At 37.1% G+C, this 16,687-nt stretch overlaps 1 protein-coding gene across 1 annotated transcript in view; it reads right to left on the bottom strand.

Annotated features, from left to right (window-relative positions):
• Nucleotides 1–16,687, bottom strand: part of RYR3 (ryanodine receptor 3) — a 233,033-nt gene that overhangs the window by 93,718 nt on the left and 122,628 nt on the right. Inside the window, exons 38-40 of the mRNA XM_063334430.1 lie at nucleotides 14,030–14,167; nucleotides 4,512–4,785; nucleotides 2,560–2,674 (exon numbers count right to left, since the gene is read on the bottom strand). Coding sequence (XP_063190500.1) covers nucleotides 2,560–2,674; nucleotides 4,512–4,785; nucleotides 14,030–14,167 — 527 coding nt within the window. The remainder of the gene's footprint in view (nucleotides 1–2,559; nucleotides 2,675–4,511; nucleotides 4,786–14,029; nucleotides 14,168–16,687) is intronic.

Raw genomic sequence — 16,687 nt, 5'->3', positions numbered from 1 at the left:
TGTTCCTGAGGATTTTCTGAAAATGAATTAACAACCAACACCAGAAACCAACATGACATTAAGATTCCAAAATTATAAGATGTAAAGACACAGTCTGAAACAACTATTTTAGGCATTAAGATACACACTAAAACCTAACTGTGACAGAAATGCTGAAAGCTTGCCCAAGTATTTTCTGGGATGTACATTTCACCGATGAAGTACTTTTCCAGGGTTTTGTTAGCCAGTACTGGCAAAACACTTCTAAGGTACTGAGATACCTTCAGCCACACTATATTCCACAGATCTCCTCATCTATTTCTGACTCATTTATTAATAGCACAACTGGAAAAAAGCCTGGCATAAATTTTCTTCAGTTTGAACTGACAAGTTTTTACCTTCTCACCATTCCTTCAGAGAAGTGTGAGCTGTAACACTTGTTATAACACTTGAGACACCACCTGTCTCAATACAGCTTCATGATAAACTCACTTAATTCAAGAAGCTGGAAATCTAGCTTAAACCATCTGCTGCCACAACCAAGGAAAACCAATTCCTAAACCAGAGACTACATTGCATGGTTGCTCATTCCATCTCTTGAAGCTGTAACACTGAAAGAAAGAAATGTCCATGAAGCTGGAAAGAGAAAATAAAAGGGACCATACTAACAACCTAGCTGTCAGCCACTTGTTCGAGAGCAGGAAAAGCAGTTTCCTAGTGCCTGATGCCACCACTGTACTTGAACTGTATATAAGGGACTCACTGGACAAATCTGCAGGGAATTTCAAATAAGTATATAAAAGCATAGCTGACCAAGGCATGGTCACTGTTTCTGGCCCTACTCCTTTTTATTCAGAAGAATACCTTACCTGGAAGAGTGAAAGATTTGAAGCATGCACAAACATGTACCTTTTCCAGATTACAGCCTAGTGGTTCTACCTAGGGTCAAGAACCTTTCAAGTGAGACTTCTCTAGCAGATTAGAAGTTAAGCATGCCAGCAGAAGATCAACAGACAGCAGATGGCAAGTCACAGAAGGCAAAGGCGGGAACTGGGAGAATGAAGAATTGTCCACAGTAGGAGAAGCTGAGGTTCGAGACTATTTAAGGAACCTGAAGGTGCACAAATCCATGAGACCTGATAAGATGCATCTGCAGGTCCTGAGGGAACTGGTAGATGAAGCTGCCAAGCCACTATCTATCATATTTGAGATGTCCTGACAGTCCAGTGAAGTTTCTGATGACTGGACAAAGGGAAACATAACCCCCGTTTTTAAAAAGGGAAAAAAGGAAGACTCGGGGAACTACAGGCCGGTCAGTCTCATCTCTGTGCCTGGCAAGTTCATGGAGCAGGTCCTCCTGGAAACCATGCTAAGGCACATGGAAAATAAGGAGGTGATTGGTGACAGCCAACATGGCTTCACTAAAGACAAATAGTGTCTGACGAAATTGGTGGCCTTCTATGATGAGGTTACAGCATTGGTGGATAAGGGAAGAGCAACTGACATCATCTACCTGGACTTGTGCAAAGGATTTGACGCTGTTTTGCACGACATCCTTGTCTCTAAATTGGAGAGACGTGGATTTGGTGGATGGACAACTTGGTGGATAAGGAATTGGATGGATGGTCATACTCAAAGAGTTGCAGTCAACAGCTCGATGTCCAGGTTTAGACAAATAATGAGTGGCGTTCCTCAGGGGCCGGTATTGGGACCAGCGCTTTTTAACATCTTTGTTGGTGACATGGACAGTGGGATTGAGCGCCCCCTCAGCAAGTTTGACGATGACACCAAGCTGGGTGGCATGGTCAATACGCTGGAGGAAAGGGATGCCATCCAGAGGGACCCTATCAGGCTTGAGACGTGGGCCCATGCAAACCTCATGAAGTTCAACCAGGCCAAGTGCAAGGTCCTGCACGCGGGTTGGGGCAATCCCAAGCACAAATACAGGCTGGGCGGAGAATGGCTTGAGAGCAGCCCTGAGGAGAGGGACCTGGGGGTGTTGGTTGATGAGAGGCTAAACATGACCTGGCAATGTGTGTTTGCAGCCCAAAAAGCCAACTGCATCCTGGGCTGCATCAAAACAAGTATGGCCAGTAAGTTAAGGGAGGTGATTCTGCGCCTCCACTCCACTCTCATGAGACCCCACCTGGAGTACTGTGTCCAGTTTTGGAGTCCTCAACACAAGAAGTCTCTTATGATAATTTATTGCTAATAAAACTTTATCTAAGATGAGGAGGTACATTTTCCTAGCAGAGCTACACCTCCCATAAATGCAGCTAACATATATCTTTAATTTAAAATAAGGATAAAACCTTTTCAAGTCCTATTAAAAGACAAATGAAATACCTAAAACCTCTCTCACACTTTTAAAATCATGTCCTAGAATGCTGGGCTTCTCTCTCTAGTAGTTTAAAAACTGTTCAATTTTTAACACTAATCAATATTTAAATTTGGACAAGGAAAATCTGTCTTACATGAGGGACATCTGTTTTTTCTTTGGGTATTTCTTCTTAAAAATTCTACTATACTTTCGGAAAGGTTCAAAATGCAAAACAGAGAGTAAAATTACAGTGAAATTACCTGAGATTTGTCTCCTCCAAGCACATTCACCATCACATCCATGACAGTTTCATGCATGCCCAGGACTCTCATTAAATTAGGATGCTGATAAAACACCTTGTTGTTCATTATATCCCTAAAATGAAAGAAAAAGCAACAATGTGTTTTTAAGGCACACCATTTTAATTTAAATCAATGATGCATCATCAGAGATTTCAGAAATGTGCATTCACTGTAGTAACATAATTTTAAATTCTTAGATTTCAGCATAATACAAAGCCACCTGACAACTAAATGCTTCACACTTCAGTACACTGTCATTCCTTTAATTTTCATGAATTCTATATAATAAGAATCTAAACTTTTAAATTATTTCAAAATGGCATTTCTTCATCTTTAAATTGCTCTTACCATCTGTTCTGCTTAAAGGGAAAATATATTCTCCAATGATCTAAGTGGAAAAGAATATATTGTTATGTTTTAAGTAGAGAATAGGGATCAAGAAATCTAAATCTAATCTTTCCTCTGCAGTAACACTCCTTAATTAATTTTCTCAGTTCACAAAGTAGAAAACAATAAATAGACTTAATATTCAAGGTTAGCTGTCAAATGTGTTTCATCAATATTTCCAAAATTAAGCCCATCTGTCAGAAGATGTAAAACGGCATTCGTTCCCTTAAATAGGAATATTTTAACATTTTCACTCTGCCCACATTCTTCTCAAGATGTTCTAGAATTCGCTGTATTAGTTTCATAATCCATAACACAATTTATGTGTTTCGATAGGGCACCCAAGGATTCTAACATTTTAGGTCAACCTGTTAAAAACAAATGGCAAACAAGAGACATCATGCCTGCTTTAAAGAAAGACAGAAAACTGGGAATGGAAGATGATTTATAATACAGCACCTATGGGAAGCTGAGTTTAGCCAGAACTTACCCTTTACCCCTCCTAGAATTCTCAGCAACTTTACAAACAGCGTCAGCAACAAATTAGGTAATATAGTCATACTAATTAATGAGTTGTTACTATGACTTGCTCAAATCAACTGAAGAGATTAATCTTTACAATTTTTACAAAAACAATACAAGTTTTGCAGTGAAATCGTAAGAATATTGGACGTTCCTTACAACTGTTGTAAAGGAGAGAAATTGTTCAATGTTCTTGATGAGGGACAAATAAATACAGTTCTCAGGTAATTGTACTATCATTTCCTCTCTTTTCTGTGACTTTTTTTTTCCTTCCTACATTAAATGACCTAATCCAGCAATTATTCACATAAGAGAAGTAACAGACATGGAAGCGTGCACCATAACACCACTGCTTAACAGAGGTAATTTCATAGCAAAGATGCAGAACAAATATTCTCACATCAGTAGGCATTACATAAAGGCAATTTCTTATAATTCTAATGTTATAAAGGATAAAATAAGCAGTCTTGCATGTTCAAATACTTTAAGTTGCCACTGATGGTGACAGAATAAATACCGAACAGTTTGAAAAATTTAAGATTGCAACAACACTTTGCTGGTTCTACCTAACGGCCTGCACAAACTTTCCAATTAAAAAGATACCAGCAAGTTTATTCACTCATGCATGAAATATAACGTGAGTTTTAAGTTTGGGTAAGATGTAGTATTGACACCAATAAAGATTTAAGTTATGTTTTCTCCAGAGATGTTAAAACATGTACTTTGACAAAGCTTTAAGCATTAGGCTTAACTATAGTAAAAGGAGTCTGTTTTCTTTAGATTAAAAAATACCTTAGTTCACAGAAACCTTGACACATTTGATACTGCAAAAGGGATCCGTTGGAGCCATCTTGCAAATATCTGTGAAAATTAAAATTTCTGGCACATATCTGCATTTTAGTAGAGCAGCAATTTTCATCCAGGATCTAAAATGAAAGGATTTACTAACATAACAAAAAGCTTTACACAAACTTAAAAAGAAAATTATGTTAATTCCATACCCTAATCCATTAATCATTAGCAATTCCTCCTCTTTTCCCATCCTGACACTGAGAAGTGAGCGAATCTGGCCCAGCGCTGCAAGCAGGTTAATGGTATCCTTCACTGAGGCGGCACTAATGGTGTATGCTTTCCTCAGAGCTTGCAGTAGCTCACCAATGCTGTCATATTGCCTACGAAGGAGGGTGTACATAACCCGAACTAATTCTGGATCTTGAATCTGATCTTCCTGGGACCAGCGCACCATAGTCTGGGATATGAGTTCTTTCAGTGTAGCTAGAAGAATAAAATACATAAAATGTTATTAGTTATTACAACCAAAAAAAAAAGTCAAAAACGTGTATTACAGTAAAGTATTAGCTAACAGTAGACAATGAGGCAGTTGTAAGAGAGCAAAAGAGCACAAGCAGACTCCATAGGATTTTTAAACTGGAAAAATAATTTTTAATCTTTCAAGATAAGTGTGATGCTCTTGACAGATGGAAAACAAGAAACATCTACTTCGCATTCAAGTCAATAACAGCATTGTTGGCAATGAAAACTTAGTTGATCATGACTCTAAGAATCATCCTTGGAAGTTAAATGCTATATTTAAACTTTTAATTTATCCTTCATTTCTACATCAAGACCTATAAAATAGGACTAAGTGCAGCACAAACACCTTTTCATTAGGAATGACTGAAATCTGATTTTATAATGCCAAAGAAACATCATATTTTTGATGATCATCAGCTTAGGTTTGGAATACAGAAATTGGTAATTAAGTTTTCAGTAAACAGTTTATTGGCTGACAAGTATGAGTTGAGTTACAGCATGAATGTGGGCTCAGCTTGCCAATCAATCTTGCCATGGGGGAGGAGGAAATAAAATCCATTCTAAACTTACAAAACTGCCAGAAAGGAGGATGAGATAGCTGCCTTTTAAATCAAATATCCAATTCAGGGCATAGCTAGGGTGTCTTGAGCAGCTTTTGCTGCTCATTCACTTGATGAATATTTAGCTATTTTGTTGTTCAAACAATGGATCTACATTGTCTTCAAAAAGATGATCTACCCGGAAAGATCTCATAATTGTATGATGATGCAAACACACTAAGGAGTAGAAGATGCAAACTGACTTACAATTGGGGAATTTAATCTGTATTTCCCATCTGTTTGGGGAAAGTCACTGTCACTTGGGAACACATTATCTTAAAAAACTGTATTGTTTGGAACTCCACATGCATATTGCTTGAAGCAGTTCTGTTGTATACGTTACATGTCCAATGACCCTGGACACAATTCTTCTGAGCCCAGAGTTTAGGAAATTTACCTGAAAACTAAACACATGTTCCTGTCCTTGTTCCAACAAATGTTCATTGATGATATAAAGTAGAACATGAATAACGACCTTCTCTCTTAAAACAATGCAAGTTTCTTTCCTCTATTTCCAGTAAAATTACCTCTTGACTTTACCAAAGTTCTTCCAAGGGTAAGAACTGCCTCCTCCCAATTTTCAGCACAAAAGTATTTATAGCCAGTGTATATTCATTTATTTTTGTATCTACACTACCCTTTCACTTGCTAACTCTTCTCCCTTACAGTTTACTTAGTGATGCGTTTGTAGAAAACCGTCATTAATTCTCATATTTTCTACAATAAACAGGTTCTTTTCTGCGTGGACAGATTCTGTATTTCATTAAGACAGCCCTATTCTGAAGGGCATGAATGAAAACATCAACCAAGCTTTGTTCCAAAACACTGTATAACTTCAATCAAAACAATTTCTTCTTTCACCACAACAAGGCAATCTCCTCCTCTTTCCTTGAATAACTAATAATTTCCCATAACTTTCAAACTTACTGAGTTTCACTGATTTCTGGTTACATAAATATAACACACTTCTGTCAGAAAGTCAATGAACTTATTAAAGAATATAATTACTTACTCTGGCTTTCCGACTGGGGGGAAGGGGATAAACATGGGATAAGGAGCAACCTAAAGTGGTAAACTCAAAGAGGAGTTAAGGTTTCCTCCTGTGAAATTATGTTAGGTCTTTGAAAGCTCAGCTGACGGCCCCCCTCACAGGGCTAAAGGACAAAAAGTGCACAATTTTTTGTCTTTTTGTTTTACAAATCTAGTTCTTCAGTTCCTTACTACTGCCAGAAATATGTAATTTTTGTTGGATTGAAAGGCATATTACTTTCAAAATAATGTGATATTTTGGAATTTTTTTTGTTTGATGTGGGAAAATACCATATGATTCACTCCAAATAGATATTTTCCACTTCAGCAACAAAAATATTATTTGCACTGACTCAATTATGAGGGTGATTTTATACACTTGAGTTAACTGTCAGATATTTATACACATAACTAAAAGGTTATTACAATTTTAGTACAAACATAATATTCCTCAAGAAACACATTCTCATGAAATGAACAAATGAAAAACAAATAGTCTCCCTGATACTGAATTGTCTACGCAGAGGTTCCCATGTGTAAATGCAACAAAATGGTTCTGTGTTTTTTAGAACTTCTCTCCGGAGTTTTGAAAATGTTTCGCTACAACAATTTTTAGCGTTTCTTAAGTTTTAGTACCTTTGAAAGTTTTGATTTTATTCTTCTGATAAGCTTTTAAGTTGCATATTGCTATTTGTAATTACTTTTAGGCAGTATGGCAAATAGCCTTGGAGAAATCAATTAGACATGTCCCTGTGTGGATGAATTTTTGGTCAAATGGTAAGAAATGGAGGTTAGAACTAAATGGTAGTGGTCACAAAAAGAGAGGAAACAGCAGTGAAGTTCTGCATATATCCATGCGTGTTCTCTGATGTTAAGCACCTTTCTTCCCTAAAAGACCCGAGAAGGGAATAAGCAGATGCAAACAAGTGTGATGATACAAAGTTATGAAGGATAGTAAATATGAGTGTAACTGAAAAAAATGCAGAACTTAAAAGGACAAAACTGGGCAATAAAATGGTCATGAAATTAACTTCAAATAACATCACTGTAAATAAAATGAGGTAGGAGAATATAGTCCTCATTTATAAATAAAACAATGAGATGTTAACAGAGATAAATCACAGAATAGTTGAGGCTGAAAGAGACTTCTGGAGGTCATCTGGTTCAATCCCCATGCTCAGGCAGGGCCACCTAGAGCCAGTTTTCCAGGACTGTGCCTAGATGGTTTTTGAATATCTCTAAAAGGGAGACCTCCCTTATCAACATTATAGAAATATCAGCTCAATTACGAGTTTCAACTCAAATTCACTGGCAGTTAAAAGATCAAACCAAAAGCCAGGATTTATTAAGAAAGGAATGGTTAAAGCAGTGTATGTGATGCCATTACGTTAAGCCATAGTTCAGTCACACCTTTTCATCCAACACAAGAAGAGGCCATCAAATGAAGCCCACTCACAAGGCAGGAGCTAAGCCAAAAAGAAAGGTGTTTCTTCACATAACGGATGACAGAACCCCGAAACTCCCTGCCAAAAACGTGGCAGCTGCTAAAGGTTCACATTTGCTCAAGTGAAGACTACACAGATATCTGTCAGAATAATACAATGGGGATATAAAAAGATAAAAGATAAACCTCTTTTGAGTCAGGAAATCTCCTGAGCTGAAGATAACTGGAGACTGAGACAGCATTAAAGTTGTAAGTACCATATCTGATTGTTTTATTCTTACTTGTCCCTAGATAACCATTTGTTGTTACTGTTTGAAACAAGGTATTGGGTTAGATGGACCTGAATCATTACAGCCTGTCTTACCCATCACATTATTTTAAAATCTGAGAGTCTGCTTAGTGCTTCTAGCTTCAAATGTATAAGGCTCAGTCACAGAATTAATTTCTTATCTGAATACTTCTTACAGATACAGAACTTTGCAGTTCAGTTTCTACTGCCTAAAACTAGAAACTTCTCAAGTTGCCGCTTCCAGCCACTTACGTATACTCGCCCACATCTAAGCACAGCAGTACACTCTCAGGACTTCTAGCTGAACTCCTGCAAAGAGGAAAACCAGAAACACTTGCAAAATTTGACAAACACTCGTTAATAATCCTCTAAGAGGCATTAGAGTTAAAAGCCTCAGGAAATACGAATATAGTTCTTCCTAGGCTGCTCTTAAGTCTTCTTTGCATCTTGGTTTAGGTTTATCAGAGTCTGCTTAGAGTCTCTTTTTCTAATTAGATGTATTGTGACTGATCTGCTGCTTCCTCCCTCTAATCCTTTCTACCCTCTTTTGCCCTATGCTGAAACGGGGATACTGCTGTGTTTGTTGCACTTGAGGAAAAAGATCTTGCAACTCAGCCAAAACATGAGAATAGATGAGAAACAATCAAACGTTCTGCAACCAAAATTAAAAAAAAAAAAAAAAAAAAAAAAAAAAGCAACAAAAAATGGAGCTCAGAGCCAGTAGGGAAGTCTATTGTAAGTAATAACTAATAAGTTAACATTCTGTTGTTTCAGTGTAAGTAGCACTCTGAGGAACAAAGTCTCAAATGACAGTCTATGATTCTTCAAACTTAATGTTACAATTGCCACAATCTTTTCTTGAACATGCAGTGGCTATTATTCAACAGAGACCTAACCTTTTCACACAAACGTTCTCATATACCCACACTAATATCACTCAGAGAGATCCATGGTTCATTGTTTTAACACGGGAACTGAAAAAAGGCATTTGTTCAAGCCAGTAAATTCTATTTCCTGATTTCTGCTCTAGGACCAGTAATCAAGCATATACCTTCAGAATATATGGTTCTGCATGAAAGACTAATATTGTAAGAGCAGACACCCTCCCCTAAGTTAGAAGCACCTCAAGAGCCATAGCTAAGTGAGCCTGACGGCCATAGTTTCTATTCCCAAAATGCACGAACAAGATCATTGACCTCTTTTAATTTCTACCTGCAGAAAGAGCAGACATACATATCACTCACTATCTTAAATAAAAAGTCTTTCTTTTCCATTTTTTGTGTATAAGGCGTACTACCCTTTTTATCACACCACAAGCCTCTCGCTTCGGGAAGGAGGTGAAAGGCAGGCCAGCAGAATTACCTGTAACAGAAGCTGAGAGCAATCTGAATACTGGGCATGGTGACATCGATAATCGCCTAAACTGTTGCTAATACTTTCCCAATTTTTAACAAGAAATTGCAGTGCCTTAATAATCTTTCAAGGCTGTATCATGAGTCACCCATATATATGCTTATCTAAATTATGACATGACAGTTAACAAAAGTCCTATCATCATAATTAACACTAATTTATTGCTTCAATGTGTTTATTCTCTGAGTCGTAGCTTGTTTTTAAAGACAATTTTTACTAATTCATCATTAACACTAGTTTAAATTGCTATTATTCCTCTCCTAAGATCAAAATCCATTTGTGAGTAGATAGGAATGCATGCTTAGAGGAAAGGAAGATTTCTTCGTAGAAAATAGTTCCTTCTTATGAATATTCATGGCCTGAGTATGTATGACCAGCAAGTCAAAGCCAGAGACTTTTAGTCTTGGCAACAGGTACACGCCATGCACACCACCACCCCTCTGCATGCATGTAAGAGGACTAGGGTATCTCAAACACCCATTTCCTTTCACACTCTGAATTCCAAATTTCCTGGGGGGCAAAGGGGAAGTGCACACATAGACTATGTATCTCACGGTCTCTAGCTACACTGAAGCATATGCCATACTATACTATACGCATTATATAATTTTTCATTGTCCTTAGAATGACTTCATCCATATGCATACTTTTACTATGCATCACTCACAGAAGCAGCCCAACCTGAAGAGATTATCTGAAATTTCTAGAAAAACAGACCCTGTAGAATCACTTGTCCAACCTGCACTTCTTGTGACCCAAAGCTCCAGTATATGAAATACGTAAACTGCTCTGTTCCAAGGACCAGACACCATGTGCCCTGAGGCTTTAGGAGTGAATGCTTCCTGATTCATGACAAGAGAATCCACATGAGGCCTGAAGAAGAAATGATACTTCCCAAATACTGTGTAGATCCTACTACCGTTAAAGAGAAAGCAGATGCTAACAGATGAGTCACTGGAGAATACAACCCCTTTTTCATGCAGCACATGAGATTATTATAAGATTTAATATATTAAGTGTCAAGCTTAACAGAACAAAATACGCTTTCAGGGCAGGATAAACCCTCTCTGGTGCTTTACAGAACAAGCAGATCATGCAAGAGGCACCCTGAGTTACAAAATAGCATTGTTGTCTAATCTCACACAACTCTTGATGAAATGATTAAGTCTGAAATGAAATTAATTCTCCTGGGTCTGTACATGGCCAAACAGAGCAAATTGGAAATAGAAGAGGGGCACTTACTACCATTGTTGCTTAAAGAGGCTCAAAAGAATGCTCATGCAGATAGTAGAGGAATTGCAAGCAGAGAACCCATCTTGCCTGTTTAGACGATGAACACAACACTGTTCCCTGTGTTACGGAATAGGGTACGAGAATGTATACATACAGGAATACTGCTCAGAATAAAAAGTCTGTGATTTCAAGTGTTTTGGGGTGTTTATGTGCATGTATGTATCTTTATGCGTATATGCATCCTAAGAAGAGGTAGTAGTAGGAAGGAATATGAACACTTCGTTCTGCTACTAGTCCTTCCCTGACAGCTACAATAAATAATTTATTAGAGGAAGTAGAGCCAAAAGAACAATATACCTTCAAAATGCAACACGGAATATTGCAGAGGTGAAATAATAACAACAAATTGCTACTCAACTGAAGCAGACAGAGCTTGAGGTAACTTCAGGATGTCAGACTTTCCTGTCTTCCATTTACAAGCAAGCTGTGTTTTGCTCTCAAGTTGCAAAGAGTTTGAACTAACCTCTGTAACAAACATTGCAGGAAGGTATCTATCTGTAATATTTTTTATTTCAGTGCTTCCTTTAATTAAAAATAATGTATCTTTGAGCCACCAGTAATACATGCAATAGTCTGTTTTCAGCTTTCCATTGCTAAAATGACTGCACATAGTTATCAATTACTTAATGCACGTGCATTATTTCTAACATGGTTAACCAACTACATAATCTTCTTCAAAACATTATAAAAACATTTACTATCTGCTACATATGACATCCCTCTGTGGTTATAAACATGCTTGGTTTCTCTGAAAATCCAGCACTTCAGAGAAGCAAAAATGGTTCACATACACTATATTAAGCTCTGGCAGCATTTACAAGAGTTAAAATTGATTGAATGCAGTAATATTTTTTTTTTATTCCCTCTGCATAAAAGTATATAACAAAACATATTATACCCTGTAAGTGTTCAAATACTTGCTGGATAATGCTTCTGAATCTGGTTGTAGGAATATGAAGAAAACTTGCTGAAACAAATTCATAGTCTCCTTTTCTGCTTGTTTTATGCCATTAGGCATGGTAAAATAAGAAGACAACAGATATGAAATATGGCAAGCATATGGCATTTGTGTATAAATAACAACAAATGTAATTTTACTTTACTCTTCCACAGAAAAGACAAACTTTCTATCTTTTTGTATTACAAAAGCTATGAATTACAGTGCTAAGTTTATCCATCATTCCTCTGTGTTTAGAATAACCTTGATTCAGCTACATCTGTTTTTTTTACAAGAACATGAATTCTAGAGTAAAAACTTTCACTGATTATCTGTCAAGCTTTGTACGGCTTACTCTTAATACAATATACTAAAAAGATATGTATGTTATCAGCTGATATATATATGAATCAAGTCCAACCAACCTCCACAATGCCTTGCAACAGGTAGTGTCAGGCCTTTTTAAGAAGAAAGCTCATGAACCTAACTGGTCAGCATCAACCAAGAGAGAGCCTGGACTGGTTTGCCTAATGAAGAGAAGGCTCAGCGACACTGTCATCAATGTATACAAATAAATACCTGAAGGGAGGGTGTAAAGAAAACAGAGGCAAGCTCTTTTCAAAGACTAGTGACAGGACAAGAGACAATGGGTGCACACTGAAACATAGGAGAGTCCATCCGAACAAAAGGAAACACTTCTACTGTGAGGGTGACTGAGCACGAGCACACATTGACCAAGGAGGCTGTGGAGTCTCCATCCTTGGAAATATTCAAAAGCCTCCTGGACATAGTCCTGGGCAACCTGCTCTAGGTGGCCCTGCTTGAGCAGGGGGGTTGGACCACATGGCCTCCAGAGGTTCCTTCCAGCCTTGGCCATTCTGTGGTTCTATGAATCACTGCCACACAGCATTATACATCTGAAAACAAATGAATAAAGACTATCTATTCGTTTACTCTTAAACACCATTAAACTAATTAACTTAAAAAAAAATTTGTATTGTTTCAACAGTTACTCTCAGTTCTCTGTTGCACTTATTCATCCGTGCTACGTGGAAGGACTGTTTTCAGTGATGTAATACACATTCTCCCATATATATTGTTCCTAGCTCTGTGGATTGTCTCTCATCTAATTAGTTTCAAAACATATATAGAGACTGTTCAGGTGTTTTGAGGTAAATATTTCTATTTTTAAGAAATGTTAATAGCTTAATATTACTCAGCAAACACACAGGGATATCGCAGTCATCCTCCTCCTCTATAATATCCTGCTGCAGAAAGGAACATTAAAAAAAATTCTGCTAAAAGATGTCTGTCCTTCTCATGTACCTTTAAGCAATATGAAAGCTCACTGTAAAGGGCAGTGAGATTTATAAACTACAGAGAAAAGTTTTCAGGCAAACTGATGATATCCAGTGTTCTTCTCTGCCCTCTGATTTTAGAGACGCGTGTTAGAGATCTATAGAATAAAAAGTAGCAATACTAAATTCTGGAAAATTCTGTTAACTCAGGAATTTATTGTTATTTTTTATTTGTGAAAATAAAGATGTTCACTCTGTTTAGTTAATCAGATAGATTTAATATTTGTTTTTAAATTCAGAAAGGATATGATATAGAAAAATATGTATGTGCATGTATGTGATGCTTGAGAGAAATCAGAACAAGTTATCAGTCTTTAATGAATGTATATATTTACCATCGTCAAGTGAAGTAAGTGAAAGCCATTCCTTTTTATACAAAAAACAAAAACTGTAAAACCATTTTTTCATATATATCTTGCTACTGAGATACATACAGCTTCTCATGCAGCAAAGAAAAATGAAATGGAGTTAAGTTGTAAGGAAGAACGTTTTTGCATTAAAAAAACCCACAGCATATAAATGCAAACTTCTCACTTTTGGAATGCTTGAGTCTAGATTATAGCACTATAATTAACTTCTTACATTTCTTTGTAAAGAATACGCAAATTTTCAACCCCAGAGTTAATGATCTGGATCCAAAATCTTCCACCCATTTTAACTTCTTGTTTAACAAAAAATCTAAGATGTTCAGTACTTAGGATAACAGTTCTAAGAGGCAGAAGGAACTTAAACAGGTAGTCTCCTTCTTCAGCACTCTGAAGTTTTATTAGAAAATATACTCGTCAACTACGTACACCTTTAACACTTCCATCACAGAAGTATTCATGTGAAAAGAAAACTTACTAGGAGATTTCTCTTCTTCCTCCTTAGGTTCTACTTTTTCTGCTTTTGGTGGACCTTTGATTTTATACATTAATGAACGGAGTTTGCCAGTCAAGGACGAATCTTCCTCTTCCTCTTCCTCCTCTTCTAGTGGAATACCTTAGCAGATAACAAAACTGGTTAGAAACAAAACTTTACCTTTGAAGATTAACTCTTTCGATATTTAAACAATACTAAAATGTGTACAGGATTAAGCCCAGCAGCTTTAACATGTTAGCTACAGTAGCACCCCTCAAATTATGTTGATTTCAGTACACATACTTCTTATATCCAGATTTATAGTATTATTTTTTCAGTATTATGACCAAAGAGGTGGCATTTTTTGAAGACTACTATGGCAATTAATTTTGACTCAGACTCATATTTGATTACATATGTAATCCTTTGTTTCATATCACAGAACGTAAACTAAAGAAAGAAATTTATGGCTGTATCTCACAATATAGAATAATTTTTCAGTCAAGATATTTAGCAGTCATAAACAAACAAACTTATTAACTGGATTTAAAACTGTAAGAAGGCAGATGTTCAGAGATTATACCAGTGATACATGTTTTTCATGAACATTTATACGATGAGATGGGATGTCATTTTACAAGGTACTTTAATACAGTTCAGTTCACTACATTGCTTCACAACCATTCAAAGCATTTTCAAATATTTCACATCCCTTAGTGATGATCAGACAACACGTGTTATGTGCAGAAGCACAGAACATCTAAGCAGGTTCCCTTCAGAGCAGAACTAATTGTGCCAAGCTGAAATGTAAGCTTTTGCTGTTTGGCTGCTGGTCAAAGTGAAATTGAGTGAAGGAAAAGACTTCCAGACAGAATACTAAAGACATACAAGCTGGAGCAGAGGAAAAAGAATAGAATCATAGAATGGTGCGGGTTGGAAGGGACCTTAAAGATCATCTAGTTCCAACCCCCCTGCCCTGGGCAGGGACACCTCCCACTAGACCCAGCTGCTCAAAACCTCATCCAGCCTGGCCTTGAACACTTCCAGGGATGGGGCATCCACAGCTTCCCCGGGCAACCTGTTCCAGTGCTCCACCATTCTTGCAGAGTAAACTGCGGAAGCTAAAACTGATATTAAAAAAAGAAACTAAGAAAGGAAAAAAGAACTGAAATGCGGTATCAGGTTGGAGAAACTTTGCTGCTGGCAGCTACTAAGGGGAAGCAGTTAAAGTTATAAGCAGGAGTGACTAAGTGACGAGGAAGAAAAAAATTCAGGCGCAGTGGGAGAGAATGATAGAACTAGAAATTGAAATTGGAGACTACATTTAGAATTTAAGGAATGGGAAAAGTGAGACTGGCTGGGCAAAGTGAAAAGCTAAGAACGAAGGAAGGCTACAGTCAGAGTCTGCAAAAAGAACACGAGATGTAGCCAACAGGGAGGGGAAAGAGAAAGCAGACAAGGATGCTAAAGAAAGCAAGAAACTATCTGGCACTGAAAAAAAAAGCTAGGCCCTGGAAGCAAGAGGGAGAGAGACTGAGAGAACTCTTGAGAAACTGAAATGGACAAACAAGAAAAAATGCACTGGGATGATGAGTTAAGACAGTGCTGTAGTGGAGAAGATGGGGTCTATGACTGCTCCAGACAAGGTCTCATTCACCACTCCTTATCATTCATAATTCATTCTGCGTCCTCTTAGAGTTGCAATCCATTCACAAGCTGACCATCTCAAGTTGCTACTGGCTAGTAAATTAATTCAAGTGGCAGAGGTCTGTGCACTGGAACAGGTAGTTCCAACCCATTTAAGTGTCTATTTGATATTATGCAATAAAATCTGTTGTAAATTTGTTTGTTTTCTTTATAACCAAGAAATTACACACAAAAATTATGATAGAGGACTATTATTTTTCTGGGAAAATTAACCACTCACAGTTAGGACATGCTAAGATTAAGACTGCCTGAGTAACTTTAATTCTGACTATTTGCATATATTCATTATGAAACAGCCTTTAATTACTTGATTGCATACAAATTTTTCCACTTAGACTGCAAAGTATACTTAGTATTAAGAAGCTGATTAAATATTCCAAGCACAACTCCTGTTCATTTTATCTGCAGCTGTGATTGCTTAGTACTGATTTTCAGGACTAAGCCAGGACACAGACAATGAGGAACATTTATCTGTAGTGACCACCTATGATGAATGTGTACAAAGTAATGAATATTGTTTTGTTTTGAATCCAGAGGATCATTAAACTATTTTAATCGTAAGACTGTGCCCTCTCTATCTTCAGTTCTCTCTCTCATTCAACATACACATTTTTAATGTAATAAACAATAATACAAATACAACCCTAAAAAGAAAAAAATCAGTAGGGTTTCACCTCATTAAAAGATGAAAAGTGATCAGGAGCTAAGCTAACTCAATAATAACACCAGCAACTAATACCAACAACAAGATTTCAGGTAAAATAAAGATACTGCAGAGCTAAGACTTTTCCAAGTAAATTGTGGGTCTTCCATAATCTTCATCGTGGAGTCTCAGAGAACTCTCTGATGCCAAATAGGCATGACCTTTGAAAACCACAGGTCAGATCAAGTGCTAAGTGACTGAACAATGGAGATGATGGTATCTATCTTAACAAAAATGGGGAGAAAGAGGAG

Source organism: Chroicocephalus ridibundus, chromosome 4, assembly GCF_963924245.1.
Source record: "Chroicocephalus ridibundus chromosome 4, bChrRid1.1, whole genome shotgun sequence".
NCBI classification, from domain to species: domain Eukaryota; kingdom Metazoa; phylum Chordata; class Aves; order Charadriiformes; family Laridae; genus Chroicocephalus; species Chroicocephalus ridibundus.
This window is presented reverse-complemented; position numbering and strand designations above follow the sequence as displayed.